We start from the raw sequence: 21,991 nt of genomic DNA, 5'->3' as shown, positions 1-21,991 counted from the left end.
TTATTAATTTTTGTAGGTTTTTGTGAGGGATTTTGTTCCAAGTGCATTGATTATCATGTCCAGAGATTTGGGATAGTACTATGCCAATGCTTAATTGCTTATTGCTAAAATATGGAGTATAAGATCATACCATCATCATTATTATTACTACTACTACTATTATGCAATGAAATATAAGATTTGTTTAGTTGCCTATGATTTGTCGGTTCATCTCCAAGGAGAGGCTCAGATGATCTCCGAGTCAGGTAATACATGTCCTTGTTGCACAAGATTTGTCAAATCCAGGTTCTGCATTTTAAACTTTTGAAATGGTATAGATGGGGTAGGTCATGAAAGCACAAAACAACCCGCACATGCTAGGGAGAGTCTTTGCTCGTCGGGGTAGGTCACTGCCTTGCTCGCTGCTCAGTTGTTCAATGCCATTTGAGTCTTTGCTGGTCGGGGTTGAACATAAGGGGCGTGCATGGCTAATGATTGGTCACTGGTTTGTAACAGCCCTTGGCCGCCGATGTATTTGTCAGGACGTGAGCTTGACGAACGCCGCGATGGACGTCGTCGCTGGTGAAGGAACTCATATTTGAGGTAATGACTTTTCGAAAGGCTGCTTATGATATGAGTCAGTGTTCAGTTCATGGAAGATTTTTTGTGCATTTCTTCCTTGATGCGTAGGGGTTCTTGCTTCAATCGGCTTATGAATTATAAAAAAACGCGAGTTATGCTATGTATGTTCACTTATGGAGGAGCTGATATTTGTAGAAATATATAATATGGTGAGACGACTAAGCAATGTATCTTTGTTGAGAATGTTTGTAAAAGTATGTATTATGGTGAGACAATTGAACAATGTATCTTTGTTGAGAACAAAACCGCATAAGCATAACACTAGCCATGATGAGCACTGACGTCGCGTCCATGTCTCCCGCACAGGCTAGCAGTGACCATGGCATAGGCAGCCTATTTGTTGCTCTTCCTTTCTTCCCCATTCGTTGACGTGCGAGAGAAAGGGGCCCTGCGAACTTGCGAATAGCAGGGAGTGGAAGGGGAGCTCAACCGCGTTGCCCCCTGCCGACATTAGTTAATATTGTAAGACTATCTCCAGTCGATCGTGCATTTGGTCGCGCAAAGCACTGTTTTGCACCGTTCACAGAGTGGAATTTGAAATGGGAGATTGGATAGGTGATAGGATGTGTAAGCTGTTGGAGACAGCCTAATACTTAAAGCACATCAATGAAGATAAAATCCATAAAAACGTTTCGTGATAGTTTTCTTTTTATGGCGGAGTATACATCTTTTAAGGTATGTAAACATTCCTAACCTTTAAAAGATGCTAACAAGAGCATAGGACGACAATTAATGCTTTTGCATCTCAATGTATCATATCATAATATGTTTACTCCATAGCAACGCACGGGCATACACATAGTGTTTAAGAAAAATCTGAAGCAGTAGATTCGTGCGAGAAAAAAAAGAGCCAAGTGGGATTTGAGGAGGATCAGAGTAGATTCGTTCAAAAAAAAAGCAAGAGCCAAGTGGGAATTGGGGAGGATCAGAGGAGCTGATTGATCGGAGGATGAGAATGGGGTGTGAGATTCCACCAATTTCGGGATAGAAGGAAATCATAATCATGTCGCAAGTAGGCAGATAGAGTAGGGAGAAATGCTTGAGAAAAATATGAAGCAGCAAGTTGGAACTGCACATAAAAGAGTTATATTTCATAGATACTTTTCCCAATGTCTATCTGGCTAACGCTTACATCTACGCTCAAGTGATTTTGTTTTACATTCTGAACCCGGCACATCTTGAAACAAGGAGCAAGCAACAGTGCATACTGAAAGATGAGGAGGGGCAAGCAACAGTGCATATCAAAAATAATGGGAAGCAAGCAACAGTTTACGCTGGACAGGAATAGAACATCAGAGAAGAAATCTGGTTGACGAAACATAAAATCCACATACCTTTCAGAATTCAGGAGGGGCGTTCTTCAGATTTGATGAGGGGCGTTTGAGCTGGCAGGAGCAGAGCCAAGCAGGATTTAGGGAAGATCGGAGCAGGTGAGTGATCGGAGGATGAGAACAGACAATTTTTGATCTTCGGATTTGAGGAGGGGAGTTTGGACTGACTGGATCTGGAGGGGGGAGTTGGCGCTGGTTTGTGATGAGATTTTGGGATCAACAGAGCCAAGCGGGATCTGAGATTTTGGGATCAACAGAGCCAAGCGGGATCTGAGGAGAATCAGAGGAGCTGATTGATCGAAGGATGAGGAAGTGATTCATACCTGCAATGAGCCGCTAGCTTCTCCTGTTCTGGAAGGATCGATACTACTTTGTGCGTTGTGAAGGTCTTCCTGCGGAAGGATCGATGAATGCTGTTCTGTGCGTTGTGGAGGTCGGACCGGCTGTGTAGAGGAGAGCGAGTATCGGTGGAAAATCACGCTGATGCGGATTTTATGTGGAGGAGAGCGAGTATCGGTGGACGGTGGAGTCTGATAACAGAGATCCTCTGGCACCGAGAAAATTCCAGAGAAGCTGACGAGGCATCGTTCAAGCACTATCCTACTGTTCCTTTTTTTTGCGAGCTACGTGGCCATCATCTCCTCCAAAGAATAGACCCTAAATTATTTTATGTGGAGGAGAGCGAGTATCGGTGGAAAATCACACTGATGCGGATTTTATGTGGAGGAGAGCGAGTATCGGTGGACGGTGGAGTCTGAGAAGAGAGATCCTTTGGCACCGAGAAAATTCCAGAGAAGCTGACGAGTGACGATGCACCGTTCAAATACTATCCTATGGTTCCTTTTTTGCGAGCTACGTGGCCATCTTATCTTCCAAGAATAGACCCAAGTTTCGTATGGTATAGATAGATAACAAAACATTTGGAACAAACAACAAAGTGATTGTGTGGTCCACATTGGTAACAGGTGTTTGACCCGTTACCAATGTGGTGCACATAAATTTATTTATTTACCTATTATTTTCTAATATGTTTCCTTGAGCTATGAGCACATAAGTTGATGATGATAAAAACAGGACTAATTGGACTTAAGGTGTGAGCTATAGGAATTAAAAAAAGATTCAAAATGTTAATATAAAATGACCACATTCGTCTTTCAACTACAAGTGATTGTGTGGTGTAGTGGTTAGAGGAGACTCGCATGAACCAAAAAGTCCTAGTTCGGTCCTAGAGGAGGAAAAATCGTGTCCCTTGAAGGAAAATAAAGCTGCTCAAGCGGGGGTGCTGCTCTTGGGTATACAATTTTTTTGTAACCATTTGTTTTTTTTTGAAATGCAACTTTTAATATCTTATGGTAACAGACATCAATATGATTGTCATTGGTAACATAATGCCCGTTACCTATGACTGTCATTTATTGGTAATGGGTTTATGCCCCTTATCAATGATGAGTCATTAGCAATGTAACAAAGGTAATGTTGGCCATACCCGTTACCAATGACTATCTCCATATCATTGAGCCTTTCCAGTAGTGATCTTCATTGAAGCATTGCCATTCAAAACTTGGGCTCAATTTAAGATTTTACATTGCTTCATGAATGATGATTTTGGCTTCACGAAGTCTAGGCCTACATGTCATTAACACGTACGGACCTTTGGTGGTGTAGATGAAATTATCATTGCCATTTAATAATTGCTCCCTGAAGCTTAGGATGCATCTCTGAATGCAGTTCTCGGGATGCAATTGTACAGGCAACACGGTCATTATACAGGCCACACGATTTGCTGGAGCAAATTTGTGAGGATTTGGGGAATAATACTAGGTGAGTTAGAGGGAGTGAGGTAATTTTAACCTATATTTTTCACTGAGTTACAATGTTGCACTAACGAGGGGGCCGGGGGACCGGGGAGAGGGGGGGGGGTGTGCATGGACTATGCTGGAGTTCTATATAAACAACGAAAGGTCAGGACCTCAGGTGCATGTTACCTTAGTCCATAGAACCACCGCGCCGCTAAGATAGGAGTTGCAAGGCACTGTGACGATGACCACCTTATCCCTGAGACCTGCAGGGCAGTGCAATGGAAGCTGCCTGCTCGCACCTGCCACAGCACGGCAACCACGTATTTCTTGGTGGCGTCGGCAGCAGAGGCAAACCACGCTGCATCGCCAGCAAATGCAACAGTGTTCCGTGGCAACATTACACAATGATAAGGTTGACGATCGCTTGGGCAAGAATCCATGCAATTTTCATCCTTCTATATGGGGAGATTTCTTCCTACACTACTACGACGCAGCAGCTTCCTCCAAACAGCAGGTTCATCGACTTTCATATCTTTTATATTGGGGCTGTCAGGATCCTTTGTTTTTCTAGAACAATAGTGACCTGACTTTGGATATAAATCCAACAGGGATGTTATCTATCCCTGCGACCCTGTAGCTCTATATTTTCATTATTCCAGTCGCTCCTGCCCTCTGCATTCTACAGGCCAACTCCCTGGTTTCAACCACCATGAAAGCCCAGTTTACAATGCTCTTTTACAGTTTTATTGCTACTGTGATGGTTCGCATTCTGCACGATCCCTTTTGATGTCCCTGGCCATGAAGACAATCCCTCCTTTCTACACATGCATGAACACATATGTCCCTGGCCATCTGAATGCATGTTACCTCACACAATACTACACATACGGCCATTACCCATTGCTAATTAAGTCAGTTTTTGTCTCCTTTTGCTTTATTTTGACGAGATTGGTGCAACTAATACAGCCATCGGTTCAGAATTCGAAAGGACTCATGAATTTTCCATGGATATCCATAGGGCAAATAAGGATATCCATAGTGTTTCATAGTTCTTTTCGAAACACTATGGATATCCTTTTTCCTTTTTCTTTGTTCCCATATAAATAAATGTTTTTTCTTTCTTTTTAGTAGTGCCCTTGCGTTGCTACAGGTAATATAATAGACGTACATATTACTGTCAACTTTGTGTTCGTTCGCTCTGTGTCGTGATTGTGTGAGAGATTGATTGTCCGTGTTCCAATTGGAATCCCGAGTTTTGTTTAGGATTCAGATATTGATTTGTCTGGACTACGATTAGGATTCCGATTGATGAACCAAGTAACATTACTTTAGAAATAGTGAAGATAGAGATAACCAGTAGGGATTCCCCCTCCTGTTTCGTCAAAAAGATTGATTACACGTGCAATATGCCTCAACAGACAAGTTTAAATCTGCATCATGTGACAATAAAAATACAATAGTTTGTTAAGTCATATGCTTCCTTATTATGAAATATATGTTCGCAGCACATGTACATGTGAAATAAATTTCCCCCCTTCAGTTAGTAATATGCAAAGAAATATCTAGATTATTTTAGTTAGACATAATACAACCATATAGTCAACTAAAAGTTCAATATATTATGTGTTTATTTGGCAGAGCTCTTAGAGCAGCATCTAAGTTGAACCTAGAAGTACCTCTACTAAATAGTTAAATAGTATTTTAGATAGAAGTGATTCTATGATAGTTATGTGACGTAATTCTCTGAAATAAACTGATAGCAAAAAAAACTAGCTTCTTCTAATTCACGATCTCAAACAGAATCCCCTTCCCATAAAGTTTATGGTAGAGAATTATAGATAATTACTTTCAGACACATAAAAAGCATTTTTAGGGACGGGTAAAAAAATTTTTAGGGGTGGGTGTGATACCGTCTCTGGTTTGTGTAGCTAAAAATCAATTCAAGTAATGTGGCCGCCATTTGTAGGGGAGGGTCATACCAGCCTCTAGCTTGCGTAGCTAAAAGTCCATTTGTAGGGACATGTAACATGGCCGCCCCTACAAATGCATTTGTAGGGGCGGGTCATAGGATCACTCACCCCCACAAATCGATTTCCAGAATTTGAAAAAAAATAGAAAAAAAACTCGTTACAATTTCTTTGATGAGATATGCACGCTTGCAGAAACTGGGTTTGAAAGGCTTAGTTGAAGCCTCACGCGTACCCTCATTTTCATCATACTACACAATCATTTGTGACTCTATGGAATATGCTATTCTTTTATATTAACTCTAATATTAATTTGTAGGAGCGAGTGAGCCCATGGCCCGGCCCCACAAATCTATTTCCTGGGCGGGTCATGCCATTGCCCGCCCTACAATTTTTTTTATTTTATTCCAAAAGTTCATTCAAATATTTTAAAATATAGTAGAAGAAATAAAAAAGTGAAACTTCTACACTATGGTTATTGTGAACTATAGATACAGAAAAAATATGCCAAAATGTCAAATATATTTAAGTGTATATAAAGGTTAAGATCGTGGAAACTTGTAAATGTGACTTGAGTTGTATGAGATACTATATAGTCATAGCCATATATAGGGCACAACTAGCAAATGATCTTGTGATACTAAATGTTGTTAAATAAATAATGTATTAACTATAAAATTTTAGATCTTACATCTAAAACTTTGATATGGATCTACTCTATATTCTACATCCCAGGTTGTTTGAAAACAAATCAAAACATGTAGGTTTTAAAAGTAGAGAACATATAATAATTTTTTGGACTATTAAATGATCTTAAATTAAAAAGTTGTCAACTACAAAATTTAAGATCTCGTCGAGCTCTATATTATCTTCATCCGAGATCAAATGAAAAGTTATAATTTTTTTGTATGAGAACATTTGTAGTGGCGGGTCATGGCGTCACCCGCCCTTAGAAATGGATTTTTATGGGTGGGTGATTCCACCACCCACCCCTAGAAATAATGGTCATTTCTAGGGGCAGGTGACATCACCTGCCCCTAAAAATAGTGGCCATTTCCAGGGATAAATGACATCATCACCTATCAACTGCTACAGTAGGTCTATTTCATTTGTAAGAGCGGGTCATATTTTAACCGGCCCCTAAAATAAATGGGTTGTTGCTACAAATTATTTTTGTAGCGCAATTCTCTTTATAGAAAATCAGCTTTCGTAGAGAATCAGTAGCATGTGTTAGCACATAACTGAAAAAAGGTAATGTGCAATATCTGCTCATTGACATCATTTCAATGCTTGAGGTAGAATCAAAATTTACTGAATATGTTCAATTTATTTTTAGAATGATTTGTCAACAGTATTGGCAATACATTGGACATAAATCATTGGAGAGCATTGGACATCTTGCACATGGTGTCACGTGAAGGGTAGAGCAGGATTCAATTGTGTGGCCCACAAGGATCAGACAACATAGGCATCTGTTGGCTATGGTGGAGCAGGTGGTCTCATTTTTCTGGTTGATTTCAGAAGTGAAACAAGAACACAACGGTGTCTTTCCAAATTATTGATGCATAACTGGGTCCCATGTGTGTGCGTGACTGTTTCAGTCAGTGATGTGGATTCTGTCATTCTGTGCATCATTCGAATGGAGATAACTGAAAACATTTTCATGATTGATACAGCTAATAATATGTATAGTGTTCCTATCTAAGCCATTATTAATAATATATGTTATATATGCTCAGTTTAAATACTATTTTAGCAGACGTGGATGGTAGAACGAGCAGATGAAGTGAAGCAAGACGTGGCAAAAATAGTAGCAAGTTCAGTTGCTTGGGACCTTCATCATAGGCTACAACTTATCGATGCGCTGGAGCGTCTGTGCTTGGATCATTTGTTCGAAGATGACATTAATGCTGCACTGACTCAAATTAGGACAGTTAATCTTACTGACTGTGATCTTCACACGGTAGCTATGTGGTTTTATCTGCTTCGTAAGCACGGACACAGAGTTTCACCAGGTAATTAAGATATACATGTATGGATCAAGTTTCAAATAAATAACACTATAGATTTTCTAGATCTTTTGTAGGTATCTGTTGTTGTACAAGCTGTTTTAGATCTAGAATTTGAAGATAATTAATCTCCGTGTCAAAGAAACAAGTCACCAAAAATCAATAAACTTGTGTAGAAATTCATGTCACTAATTACTGGATAGATGGATGAAATAAATTATATTAATCCTTTCATCATAAAAGTTAATAGAAAATGAGGGCGACTTGGAATTATGTTTATTTTGTTAATTTCCTTTAATGTTTATATTCATCTATTACATTAATTTTAATACCGATATTTGTTATGTAGTAGTGGTTCTTTTTTATACTTGTCCACATTAAGTTAGGTCTTCTATTATATTTTTACTTACTTCCTCTGTCTACCCATGTAAGGCAAATTTTGAAATGAGAAACTATGTAGTGAAAGATTCGATTATTTTATTGTTTACTTCTCTTGTAGTATGTTTTCAATTGCTACTAAATCAGCGCTATCATAAAAGCAATTCAAATATGAATCCATTGATCCAAGTTGTGTACACTAAACATGGATACATTTTTAATAATTCTTGATAGGATTTACTTTCTGAAAATAAAATAAGCCTTATATTGATGGACTAAGTGAAATATTAATTTCACAACTACTGTTTCATGAATCTGATGTTGTATCATTTCAGATGTGTTTGTGAGGTTCAAAGATCAAGAGGGGAGCTTTCTTGCGAACAATCCAGTGGAGCTATTGAGTCTGTATAATGCTGCACACCTCGGAACACATGGAGAGATAATACTAGATGAAGCCGTAGTATTTACCAGAACTCATTTAGAAGCAATATTACCCTCGCTGGAAGGATCATTAGCACATGAAATCAAATGTGCACTTGAGATTCCCCTCCCTAGAAGGGTCAGAATTTACGAGTCAAAGTATTATGTCTCCACATTGGAGAAAGATGTTACAGTGCATGACACAGTGCTGCAACTTGCAAAGTTAAATTCTAATATTATGCAGTTGCGTCATCAGCAGGAATTGGAAATCATTACAAGGTGTAGTACTGCCATTGTTTAAAATCTGTCCCATATATTACGATTTCAAAGAATGAAAATCATTACTAATAAAGAACATGGATTCATATATAATTCTAATTTTATTCTTTTACTTGAGTTCTTAAACACCTATACTAATGAATAAGGTTTTCAAAACGAAGCAGATGGTGGAAGGGTCTAGAGATTGAGTCAAAGCTTCCATTTGCCCGGGATAGAGTCGTTGAGTGCTATTTTTGGATTGTAGGAGTATATTTTGAACCATGCCAGTCACGAGGCCGAATCATATTGACTATGATGATTGCTATAATCGGCATATTTGATGATATCTTTGATTCCTATGGAACTATGGAAGAGTGTGAGTTACTCACCAACTGCGTAGAAAGGTTTGTGCCTGCTTGCCTGATGAGAAATATTTTCTATGCTACATAATAAATTAAAATTTTGAATTTATTTTCTAAGTTCCATGCAAAGAATCACTAAAGTGAAATTGGTATGTCATTTTTAGGTATTTAAGTATTGCATCCATGAAAGATGAATCAGGACCCGCTTATGTCTAATTTAATAAAATGATATCCATTCTCTGAAATTCTGAACTAAACTTTTGCTGAATCTTTATATTTTTGTATCAATTTCTCATGTGTTTTATGCAGTGGGTTTCCATGTCAGATAATTGCAACACATTTAACCTATATCTTCTATAAGGCACATAACTAAAAAAAATTATCACCAACCTCAGTTTTGAGTGACTCTAAATGTACTCATAATAAGAACTTTGCATGCACAATATATAATTATGGATGACTTGAATCCCGTGAAGGATACATTGTTAGTATGTTAGCTCTCTTTCTATTGTTTTGTGGACACATGTAAGTATGTAACATTCATATATTTGGTGGGAAATAATAAATCGCAGATGGGATACAAAATTTGGTGATGGACTCCCGGAGTGCATGAAGCATGCGCTTGGAAAATTTTTTGATAGCTATGAAGCCATGGACCATGAGCTAGCGCGGGATGAGAAATATCGCATGGCCTACCTGAAAAACTTTGTATGTTATTACATTTCCCTTCTTACTATTAAATCTATATATACATCTTCAACTAAAAGTTATACAAAAAATGTATATTTTGATATTATGATATATATATATATGTGAATTTCCTTATGTACTAACTGGTATATATCTGCAGACAATAGATCTGATTAGAGGCTACAACAAGGAGGTAAAAATGCGTGAAGAAGGATATATTCCAAGAACGGTCAATGAGCATCTACAGGTTTCACTAAGGACTGGTGCATGTCACCTGTTGGCATGCGCTTCCTTTGTTGGAATGGACGACATAGCAACGAAGGACTCTTTTGATTGGGTTTCTACCATGCCTAAAATTGTAAAGGATCTTTGCATAATATTGAGACTATTGGATGATCTCCAGTCATATGAGGTAATGCTAATTTCTTGGGTCTATGCTCTTCTAGCAGGTGCTTATGAGATTCTCAAACAATATGGCTACAAATTCAAACTTGTGCATGCAGCGAGAGCAACTGACGCCTCATGTTGCTTCAACCATCAAAAGCTACATGAAAGAGCACAATGTCTCAATTCAGATTGCACGCAAGAAGATAGAGGAACTTAAAGAGGATACATGGAAAGATTTTAACCATGAGTGGTTGAACCCTGATAATGGAGTGCCCAGGCAGCTACTGGAGAGCATATTCAACATGACCAGGACGATGGAATTCATGTACAACCAGGATGATAATTTCACTAACTGTCAGAACCTCAAGGATACCATCCATTTGTTGTTTTGTGGAGCCCTTTGCTATCTCCTTCTAGTACAGACAATTCCAACAAATAAAGTGTGTTGTCTAATGCCGAGGGAAGGAAGCCCATATCAACCGGCACCATGTTCCGCACTTTCGTGTACAATATTTTGTTATTTTAGTCATTGCGTGTTTGGTGTGTACTAGTATTTGAAACTATTTTTTTTTTAAAAATGGTATATTGCATTACTTAGAGGCACAATATAAATATGGGCACTTTGCACAGTACATTGATTAGTAGAATGCACATTTGCTATGCAAGAGAAAAGGCAAGGACTAGGAATTCATGTACAACCAGGATGATAATTTCACTAACTGTCGGAACCTCAAGGATACCATCCATTTGTTGTTTGTGGAGCCCTTTGCTATCTCCTTCTAGTACAGACAATTCCAACAAATAAAGTGTGTTGTCTAATGCCGAGGGAAGGAAGCCCATATCAACCGGCACCATGTTCCGCACTTTCGTGTACAATATTTTGTTATTTTAGTCATTGCGTGTTTGGTGTGTACTAGTATTTGAAACTATTTTTTTTAAAAATGGTATATTGCATTACTTAGAGGCACAATATAAATATGGGCACTTTGCACAGTACATTGATTAGTAGAATGCACATTTGCTATGCAAGAGAAAAGGCAAGGACTAGGAATTGTTGCCTGTCTTGCCTGCTTTGCGAGCCAGTCAGCCACATTGTTTGAGTCCCTGTTGATTTTGATGATCGAATGTTGCATCCCTTTAGTGATTTGTGCAAACTTAGAAAGAATTGGTTGCAATGACCAATGACGAGGGTAATGGCGTGATGATCTCCTTTTAGCTACACCTAATGTATTTCGTTGTCTGTGAGGAAGTTCAGCACCTACAAGTTTAGTGCTGCAGCAAGCCTTGCACCTAGTAGTAATGCCCAATCTTCTGCTTCCAATGGTTCTAAGATGCATGGAGTTATTGCAACCTGAAAAAAGTATCCAGACGATAGTGTATGCCTCCGAGAAGAAAGTATGAAGACTCCGATCCCAGTTTGGTTCTGAAGAATCACGCTCTTTGATGGGAACAGGGGTCCCAATCTTCCGTCAGGAGGATAACTATCGATTTGTCGACAATCCGACACAAGCGATCCGGCTTCAGATCAACAAGACCCGAGCCCGCAATCGAACCACCATGTCGTCTCTTGGTTATCAACCGTGCACTGCCCGGTTGACCTTGCCACGAAGGCTAATCCTTGCCTGCGAATCGAAGAACACAAGCAAGAACAAGGAAGAACACAACCAAATTGCAGATGAATGATTAAACTCACGAGTTGGGGTCTCACAAACCGATCTAGCAGCGAACTGTTCTGTACAGAATAACTTAAACAATACCCAAACCCTAACAAGGGTGTGGCGGCTGCTAAGAAACTCCGTAGGGTCGTGCGAGACCCTTGGACGCACCCCTAATGGGCTCCAACATGATACAAGGCCCAAAGACCGAAAGACGGCGTCGCAGCGCCGGGACAGAAACTGGACATCGAATTCCTCGAACGATTCCTATCAACTCCAGATGAATTTGGGCCTAAAACTGGTGCCATTGGAAGCGACTTCAAATTATCTTTCCAGCCATATAAAGAACGTCCAAATCCGACTCCATTTACGACCTGGGCATCTGTTTTATTACTGAATGCTCTTGGACTCCGAATCAGACTCGAAGTTGAATCGGTTTGGCCCTCCACCTTGGCTGGGGCGCCCTTGCTGGTCTCCAAAGGTGGTGGCCAAGGGGAAGGACGTCCTTGGCCATCTTTGAAGTCCTCTTCACATGTTCGAGACATCCTCCAACATGTGCCTAGCTCCCATGTGTGGATTGTACCTACAAGCAAATAATGACATGTACATGTGGAACCAAGTGAATTGTATATGAAATCATTATGCAAATGTAAGAACAAACTCACTTTATAATCAATGTTCATATCCGAAGGTGTCATGTGCTCATCACTCTTGGACAATCATGTACCTACATTGGATCAGCTTTGTAACGTACCTTGTGAATTTGGGTGATGGTGACTGGACTGTATTAAAGGATCCGGAGGAGTCATATCTTTTACCAGAGCCACGTTGTAAGACATATCTATAGCTCTGGTCTCATGGAGCACTCTTGCAGGCGACCAATGAATATTGTTGAACCTATCATTACAAGATTTCCAAAGGCACCACAAGCTGGAAAAATCATACATGTAGTTGCTTGTGATAGTCCTTATTGCAATATTGTCATAACTTGCATGTGAAGCCCATGACTTGAAGAAGACAGAGCATGAGCTTGAATTCCAATCACGGAAGAAAACCACACTATCTTGGCATATATAACTACACTAAAAAAACATGTGAATCTCATTTTCTACGCCTCCACAACATGAGCAAGTTTTTTGAGTGCATCCACAACATGGGCATATATAAGCAACCACCAAGGCTAATCTATGCAACCTCCAAGCAAACGTTTAAACCCGAGGCTAGATTATTTTGTCTGCCCATACTTGATGTAAGATCTGCAGAACCCGCATGGGAATATTAGTGGGTGGTGAATTTGTTGCCTCATCCACTGCTAGCATCTTATAGGGACTCTTGGAAGTGCATTGTCCATTAGAGGTTAGCTCCCAGCAAAACTTATCTAGTCATGTACCTGCAATGATAGGAACATACACAAGGGCGTCCCAAGTTCATTGTCCAAATATGGTGATAATTTTATCAGAATCCCAAGTTTTCATGTTTGACCGCCATAGATGAGAAACCCTATCCCATATTTGATAAACTTCTTGCTCAAGGTTTGGTTTTTCATGCATTTGCCTCCAAAAAGGACTCCAAGGCTGATTCCAAATAAATATGTTGCCACATCAATGAATTGGATGGTGACATTTTGTTCAAGATGATACCTAATGCTAAGAATAGAGCTCCAAAAGGTTGATTTAGGAACATAAGTTGCAGCAGTCCATAAAGAAGCATGAGGATAATACTTAGATATGATTATCATTGCAACAAAAGAATTTCAATTATGGACCAAGCGCCAAGGAGTGTTGATGAGCATACCTTTATTGACAAGCTCAAGATTTCTTATCAGTAGGCCTCTATTGATGGTCCTTAAGTGCGAAATCCGACCGTTAACTATATACTCATGATAAAGGAAAACTATATACACCTTACTCACATATTTTTATCACTATAACCTAGCTCCACAATTGTATGCCATCTAGCCATTTTAGGTTCACAAGTACAGAATATCAAGAGAACACACAGAAGATGCAGCTAAAACACACAAAGATCTTGTCCTGCATCACACATATAAAGAGGGCCCATATGTCAGAAAAAACCAACGTTCCAAGAGAGCATCACCCAATGGATAAGATCAAGACCAACATGTCAATCACTGGTGAAAATCGGTGGCTAGAGGGACCACTTGGGGCTCGGCCGAACCTAGACAGCGTCCCGTCCAGGTGAACTTTGGCTGGTGATTCAATCTTACCCTCCCAAGGTCGGTTTGACAAGTTTCCTTATGAAGAGATGGCAGGAACCAACCTCATAATATAAGTTTATCCGTGGTTGATATGCTATCTCGATAGTTTATCATACCATTCCTTGTTTTATTATGGGTTATGTGGTTAGGCTAGACGATCCAGGTAAGAATATCGGTTCGTTGTGCTTTCAGGTTTGCTCTAACTCTTTACTTGTCCAGGTAACGGGTGGGCAATAGGTGGTGATAGCCCTATCCGTCCAACACACTTCAGCAGGTCTTGCGAAGTCACCCACATTCAGGTACTATGTAGGAGTTCTCAAAGATGTAATGGGCCTAGTAGGACCTAGCACAGGACATTCACCATGATGTCTAGAATTCGTGGCACCTGTAGCCCTAACCTTGTGTGTAGTATAGCCCTTGCTAACTTGAATAGATACTGTTCTATGCCTATGCTCCTGCTAACCTTAATGTTATTCTTTTTGTCGGGTATAAATATAAGGGATACCCATCGGGGCCGACCAGAAACTGCAGAAAGATATTCGGAACTTCAGTCTTGGGTTGAGGCCTTTGTATCTTGTTCAATCCACTAGGGGCCTTCCTAAATTAAGTTTTACACCCCTCCATGCCTCTTATCTACTCTCCCACATATATAAACCATCAGCAACCGCAACTGAGTGGTTGGGTTTTGTTTTTGCAAGATATCTATCACTACTTCCATGAAGCGCGCATGCTGATCCAGCCGCTTGTCTTCTTGCTTTCGGAACTGATGCATCCAGCCCAGGTGGGGTTGGATGAAAAGCCCGACACACCGATCCGGATTCCCTGAATCCCGCAATCTTAGCACCGGCATCCGAAATTACGACGCACCGATCCGGCCTACAACGCCACTAGGGCCTCTCGTTGTGCCTTGGCAATCTTAGCACCGCACTCCGGCGCACCCATTCAGGAAAATGCCCAATCACCCCAAAAGACTAGTCCAATAGAGGAAGGGTGGCTCTACCTTTTAAGGTGGCTTCCTCCTTCCAAGCTAAGCAAGATGGGATTATTCAGAGGCTCACACGGTCACCGCCCGACTACAACTGGGCCACTTCGCCCATTTTTTTTGTTATGTCTTTGCCACTGGGTAATAGTGGAGGATGTCCTCATCATTCCCACCTCCTTAAATAAGGGCCTTAGCACCGGTATCCAAAATTACGACGCACCGATCTGGCCTACAACACCACTAGGGCCTCTTGTGTTGTGCCTCGGCAATCTTAGAACCGCACTCCGGCGCACCCACTCAGAAAAAGGTCCAATCGCCCCAAAAGACTAGTCCAATAGAGGAAGGGTGGCTCTCTCTTTTAAGGTGGCTTCCTCCTCCCAAGCTAAGCAAGGTGAGATTATTCAGAGGCTCACACTGTCGCCGCCCGACTACAACTGGGCCACTTGGCCCATTTTTTTTGTTGCGTCTTTGCTAGCGGGTAATAGTGGAGGATGTCCTCATCAGGAACCCCACCATAGTGATCATGGTTGTTTACTTGCTCTTACTAGTTCTTCGATTGCATGCAAGACTTATTCCCTTGTGGCTGTGGTCGCGCTCTACAAGTTGTGGCGACCTTGGATGGTGGTGTATTGCAACGTCACTGGAAGTTGTAGTCAGGCCGTGAATGTAACTTTCCTCCCCCTAATCAAGCTATCCAGTTTGCCGTCACCAAAAGATTGAGATTCCCCCAGGGGTCTTCATCAGGGGCTGCTGGTGTAGCGGAATCCGGGAGGTTGGATCGAGCTCGGGGATCCCATAGCGGCGGTCATTACGGGCAACGAGTTTCAGTCCAATATTGAGGGTACCACCCTAACTGAAGGACTTTGGCGATGGCCTCATCTGCTGTGGCTCATTAATTTCAAAGCGTTCATGCGATGGAGATTCCTTAGATCTATAGCTGGGCGGCGACGGCCGGAGCCGGCGGTCTCTAGCGGCGGGGATTTCTAGAGTTCTCGGCCTGCAAAGGGTCTCAGGTTCTAGTTGTAGTTTTTATTTTGTTGAGCCCTTGGTGCAAGTTGGGTAGGACAGCTGGCCTCTATATCCTTGTATGGTGTATCTATAGTTACACTGGCTTTGTACATGTTCCTTAACTCTTAATATAGGTACACTTTTCATTAAAAAAAGAAAAGCAGGCCAGTGGTACCGGCGGAGTTAGCTCGAGCTTTTCAGAATCCGAGCTGAATCGTTTGTTTTTGTTGTTTTCTAACAAAGTAGCTCGAAATCTTAATAAGATGGCCGATCTGGCTTGTTGAGCCTAATTGGTTGGCTTCCTGGTTTTACTATGGCAAAATCAAAGCTAGCCAATATATTGACATGCCAAAATTAGAGTATTCCAATGTATGGATAAATGATTTAGCTACTCATTTGATTTAGTGTCAAAATATAAAAATTGATACTTTTATAACAATTGATATTTTTCATTTGATTTAGTGCCAAAATATAAAAATTGATACTTTTACAACAATTGATAATTTTCCTTTTTATAAAGTTTAAGAAGTTTCTAGAAATTTGCTTATGGTTTTGGTCATAATATTAAAATGCCAACAAGAACTAAGTGGTGGCCAAATTTTATTCATAATATATAAGAAATTATGATAAAACAATTCAATTCTCATTTTCAATGAGTTAAATGGGTTGAACTTTGACTAAAGTTATATAAAAAGTTATAATATTCTAACACAAAATAAATATTATTAGATTAGTTATTGAATATATTTTCATAATAAATTTATTTGAACAAATAAGCGTTAATATTGTTTACTATAATTTAGAGTTGTTTGCTGGCACGGATTCTATAGTTATAATTCTCACTACTACAAAATTCTATTTTGTGAGGCACTTACAAATGGCGTCGGAGGCGGGCAGGCTCCCGGACCACCTCGGTTAATAGACGCCGGGCCGCCGGCCGTACATCCGCCTCGGTTACTATTAACCGAGGCGGTAGCTTAAGAAAAACCGCCTCGGTTACAGAAACTTAACCGAGGCGGTTGAGTAAAGACAACCGCCTCGGTTAAATGATTAACCGAGGCGTTTGTTTATAACTTAACCATCTCGGTTAAGTGTCATTAACCGAGGCATTTCTGTTACAGTGCCCACCTCGGTTAAGTTTGTTATATATAGCAGCCACTCCTCTTCTTCCTCCCCATGGCTCCTCCTCCATTTTTAGGTATTTTGAGGTCAAAACACCCAAACTTGAGCATTCTAGAGGGGGCAAGTTTCACACTTGGATTTGGTGGGGGAGGACACCGCAAAAGGTTGATTTCTAACTCCTCACCCTCTCATCTCCTCTCTTTCTATTTGTTTTGGATCTAGATCTAGTTCTAAATGCAGGAGAGAGAAAACTAGATCCCAATCGATCTGACTCTTATTTCTCGCTGTGTGCAGGATCTCTTCATGTACAGGGCAGAGTGGATGTATAAGGTACTGAGGGCTGGCAACGATCTGACTTTCCTGCATCATGTGACAAAATTTGTTGCCGTTGTGAAAAAGCATCGTACAAGTCTGGGTCGGGAGGGCACCATTTGTCCGTGCAATAGATGCAAGAACAATCTTGTCTACGAAGATAGCGTGGTGAAATCTCACCTGATCCGCTATGGTTTTGTCGACAATTACACCGTCTGGAAGTTTCATTGCAAAGTGGATTCGAGCACCACCAGTGCATCAGAACGAAACTCGTCAACAACGACCTCGTCGGTGAATGAATGAGGACAACAGCCCTCATCATCACCGGCAGCAAGAGCGGGCGGCGATACTGGGAAATTGTGATTAAGTCAAGATCAATGAACTTCTCCAAGACATGGCAGCCAATGATGGTGATGGGGATTGTGATGAGAAGAGTGATTTTTGGGGCTCGAAGATGCAGAGATTTTCGAGAACCTAGCTAAATGGACCAAGACGATGTTTTGTTTGGGAATCCAAAGTGGCTCGAGAATTTTAAGGAGATGAAGCTGGAGGCAATTGATCCGTTGTATAAGGATTGTCCGAAGCAATGGATGGCATTGCATTTTAATCTCCAATTGCTGATGCTGAAGTCTCACCATGGGTGGTCCGTCACTAGCTTCAACAACCTGTTACGTATCCTTGCTAACATATACCCAGAGGGTAATAAGGTACCGGCCAATACGTATCGAGCGAAAAAAATGATCCGGCCAGTGTCGATGAAGCTTAAAAAGTTCCATGCATGCAGTAATCATTATATCCTGTATCGGGGCAAGTATGACACATACCCAAAGGGTAACAAGGTGTCGCCCAACACGTATCGAGCGAAGAAAATGATCCGGCTAGTGTCGATGAAGCTTAAAAAGTTCCATGCGTGCAGTAATCTTTGTATCATGTATCGGGGCAAGTATGAGAACTTACAGAGCTATCCACACTGCGGCGCGAGTCGCTACAAGAGAAATGTCGGTGGTCACGCCGACGTGGATGACGAGGGACCCAAGAGTAGGCAGAAGAAGAAGACGACCAAACAAATCCTGACGGTTCCTGAGGATGAGGAAGAAGAGGGATACGTGCAGAGAAAAAGTCATGCCCTGTTAGTGTGGTACCTCCCTGTGATCGATCGTCTGCGTGCGTTATTCAGGAACCCAGAGGATGCCAAGCACATGTCGTGGCATGCATCGGCAAAACACATTAGGGGCAATGGCAGGCTACAACACCCCTCCGATGGCAATTAGTGGAAAAGATTCGATGCAAAGTACGCAAAGGAGTTTGGTGACAAGGCAAGGAACATCTGGTTCGCACTAAGTACCGATGGGATGAATACGTTCAGTGACCTCAGCAGCTCCCACAGCACTTTGCCGGTCATCCTGACCATCTACAACCTACCTCCCTATCTATGTTTGAAGCATAGGTATCTTTTACTAACCATGCTTATTTCTGGCTCGAAGCAGCCAGGCAATGATATAGATGTGTTTCTGGAGCCACTCATGGAGGACATGAAGATGCTATGGGAAGAGTGGGTAAAAATGATGGATGCGTTCGTAAAGGAGTTCACTCTAAAAGCCATCATCTTTGTCACCATCACCGATTACCCTAGTCTTTTTTCACTATCGGGGCAGATCAAAGGCAAGTCAGGTTGTGTAGTTTGCATTGATGGTACCTGCTACACTTATCTTACTGGATCGAACAAATTGGTGTACATGAGGCATAAGCGATTCCTCAGCAAAAAGCACAGGTACCGGCATCCTTCGATGAATCAGTTCTTTGACAAAGTGGATGAGCCTCAAACAGATAAGCCAGAGAAGACAAGTTATGGGCAAAAGGTGTTTGAAATGGTGAAGGGCATAAACATAGAGTTCGGGAAGAAGAAGAAAGCTAAGGAAGATGGGACCACAGAAAAGATGAAGAAGAGGAAGTGGGATATAATGGAGGAGGAACAACCGCCTGTCACCGCAGTTCCTTTCAAGAAGCAGTCGTGTTTCTTCAAGAACCTGTCGTACTGGAAGGAGTTAGATACACCCCATGCCATCGACTGCATGCACCTTTCGAAGAATGTTTTTGAAAGCACTGCCGGGATCCTGCTAGACATGAAGACTAAGACGAAGGATGGTCTGAAGTCACGTCAGGATCTTGTGAACTTGGACATTAGGCCCGAACTTCATCCAATCCCAGCGGCGTAGAGTGGGAAGATGGACCTTCCAGGTGCAAGCAACAACCTCACAACAGATGATAAGAGGGCTCTGTGCCAGTGGCTTAGGGCCGTCAAGGTGCCGACCGGATTCTCTTCGAACATCAAGAGTCTGGTCTCGATGAAGGACCTCACACTAACCAGCTTCAACGCACATGACTGCCACATCATGCTCACGGTGTTCCTCCCAATTATGATCAGGGCAATTGGTCCAGAGTATGTGAAGATGGTCATCACTCGGCTCAGTTACTTCTTCAACTGGATCACACAAAAGGTCATCGATGAAGCTGAGCTACCAGGCATGAAACAATTCATCGCAGAGATGATTTGCCAGCTCGAGATGTGCTTCCCGCCGTCTTACTTTGATATTATGCCACACTTGATGATGTACATGGTTGATCAGATTCAGGACCTCGGGCCTGTATACCTGCACCAAATGTGGACGTACGAGAGGTTCATGTCGACACTAAATAGATACATCCATAACTATGCTTACCCAGAGGGCTCTATGATCGAAGCATACACAACGGAGGAGGCCATTAATTGCTGCACCAAATATATACAGGACGGAAATGCGATTGGGTTGCCCGTCCATCCGCATGAAGGCAGAACCTCAGGGATGGGGTGCACGGGGAGGAAAGATCGCACCGATGCGGAAGGAGAAATGCTGCAAGAAGCCCATCACAACGCCCTTAATCAGTTAGTTGTCATGGATAAGTGGGTTGAGAAGCATATGGAAGAGCTCTGTCGTGGTCGTGACGGACGCACAGAGGCTTGGGTACAGAGATAGCACAAGATCAATTTCATGATGTGGATCAAACATCAGGGCATACCTCGCTATGGCGAATCTGATGAGTCGAGGCTTGCATACGGCCTGTCTTCCCAAATCACCTCATGGCAAGGGTATGACATCAATGGATACACGTTTCACATGAAAGAGAAGGATAAGAAGAGCGAAGCACAGAACAACAGGGTTAGATATAGGGGCATCGACGAGGCCACTGGAGACACCAAGGCATACTTTGGGCAGATTGAGCAGACATGGGAACTTGACTACAGTGGTGAACTACAGATACCCATCTTCCAGTGCCAGTGGGTCAATCCAAATGCGGTTGTCGTAGACGAGTATGGGCTAACCACCGTGGAACTTGGAAGTGTCGGGTATAAACATGATCAGTGGGTACTAGCAAATCGCGTCGCTCAGGTAGCCTACTACCCGAAGCCTAGAGATTCAAATAAACATGTGGTTGTATCAGAAAAGCGGAGGATAGTGGGAGCTGATGGAGTACAGATCCCCGAGGAATACAACAACTACGCGGAGTTCTCGCTCTTTACCGATCATCCACACAAGATCAAGCAAGTTGAGTCCGGCGTCAACAAGACCAAGATGAAGACATGGTGCTGCCCGGATGGTGAGAAGAGGACAATGCTATCGTCTAAGCCAAAATGAGTTTGATTTAATAATTAATGTAATAAATGTACTGAGTTATTGAACTAGAGGTTCCCAGCCGTCGATTTTTCTAACATATTATTATTATGGATGAATTCAAAGTTAAGTAATCAATTCCGGAGATAATTGGACTCGAGAATGACATGTTTATTTGTTTAAACGTTGAATATTAGAGGTTATTGAAACAATTCTGGACATAATCATCAAAACATACTTAACACTATTTTTTCAAAATAAGGTTTGAAAATGTTAGAGGCCAAATCAGCAAAAGTTACTGAAACAAAAGTTGTCAAGAATTTTGAAACCTACAGCTTTACTTTTGGGGGATTATGAAGTGCAGTGCAAGAATTTGGAGAAAAATGCAAGGCAACAAAGCCTTGGGATCAAATTCTGGGAAACTTAACCGAGGCGGGCAACATATTGTAACCGCCTCGGTTAATATTAATTGAGGCGGGCAACTTAAGATGACCGCCTCGGTTAATATTAACCGAGGCGGTTATTGTAAATTGCCCGCTTTGGTTAATCGCTTTCTATATAAGGCCAACCTCCGCGCCAGCCCGTTTCAAATCTCGCCGGCCGCCTCCTTGGTTATTCCATCGCATAACAAATGAGACTTTTCAGTAGTAGTTCGATGCAATCCAATCAGTTTTAAACATCTCCACTTTAAACATGTGCCTGGGGCACGTGCATCTCCACTAATATTAAAAATTCTTCAACAAGTTGACATATAGTTAGCCTAGATTTGAATCATATCTTTCTAATTGGATTTATTGTATATGTTTGGAGCTTTTTTTTCGT

General features: G+C 41.5%; 1 protein-coding gene and 1 long non-coding RNA gene across 14 annotated transcripts in view; one reads left to right on the top strand and one right to left on the bottom strand.

Annotated features, from left to right (window-relative positions):
- Positions 1–2,547, bottom strand: part of LOC120700664 — a 44,109-nt gene extending 41,562 nt beyond the window's left edge. For 2 of the 4 annotated variants that reach the window (XR_005685937.1, XR_005685938.1), the window contains exon 1: positions 1,956–2,547. This is a non-coding gene — a long non-coding RNA (uncharacterized LOC120700664). Of the gene's footprint in view, positions 1–749; positions 1,063–1,955 lie in introns of those variants that run through there. The other 2 variants (XR_005685936.1, XR_005685939.1) reach the window with 2 other exon arrangements.
- Positions 2,548–3,918: 1,371 nt separating this feature from the next.
- Positions 3,919–11,441, top strand: LOC120700602 (alpha-terpineol synthase, chloroplastic-like). 10 transcript variants are annotated; one of them, XR_005685935.1, is made up of 9 exons: positions 3,920–4,265; positions 7,475–7,733; positions 8,441–8,804; positions 8,969–9,187; positions 9,718–9,853; positions 9,996–10,247; positions 10,339–10,590; positions 10,958–11,070; positions 11,187–11,437. XR_005685935.1 is itself a non-coding variant. In XM_039984865.1 (9 exons), exons 1-8 carry the CDS (start codon positions 3,993–3,995, stop codon positions 10,862–10,864), a joined length of 1,911 nt encoding a protein of 636 aa, XP_039840799.1. In that variant the 5' UTR covers positions 3,929–3,992; the 3' UTR covers positions 10,865–10,895; positions 11,260–11,441. The 10 variants fall into 10 exon arrangements, 9 of the variants coding, with proteins under 9 accessions (XP_039840793.1, XP_039840786.1, XP_039840812.1 ...); XM_039984865.1 differs by lacking the exon at positions 10,958–11,070 and adding an exon at positions 10,823–10,895 and having other exon boundaries at positions 3,929–4,265; positions 10,339–10,704; positions 11,260–11,441; XM_039984870.1 differs by lacking the exon at positions 10,958–11,070 and adding an exon at positions 10,823–10,900 and having other exon boundaries at positions 3,929–4,265; positions 10,339–10,704; positions 11,265–11,441.
- Positions 11,442–21,991: the final 10,550 nt, after the last annotated feature.

Source organism: Panicum virgatum, chromosome 1K (genome assembly GCF_016808335.1).
Source record: "Panicum virgatum strain AP13 chromosome 1K, P.virgatum_v5, whole genome shotgun sequence".
In the NCBI taxonomy this organism is placed as follows: domain Eukaryota; kingdom Viridiplantae; phylum Streptophyta; class Magnoliopsida; order Poales; family Poaceae; genus Panicum; species Panicum virgatum.
Note: the sequence above shows the minus strand (reverse complement) of the source record. Positions and strands in the feature narration are given on the sequence as shown.

What these genes read in the sequence shown, in the direction of transcription:
- LOC120700602 (XM_039984852.1), top strand. Translation starts at nt 3,993, where the DNA reads ATGACCACCTTATCCCTGAGACCTGCAGGGCAGTGCAATGGAAGCTGC. An exon ending in GAATTGGAAATCATTACAAG is followed by an intron (nt 8,805 to 8,968) that starts GTGTAGTACTGC and finishes AAAACGAAGCAG; the next exon opens with ATGGTGGAAGGGTCTAGAGA. An exon ending in ATGATCTCCAGTCATATGAG is followed by an intron (nt 10,248 to 10,338) that starts GTAATGCTAATT and finishes TTGTGCATGCAG; the next exon opens with CGAGAGCAACTGACGCCTCA.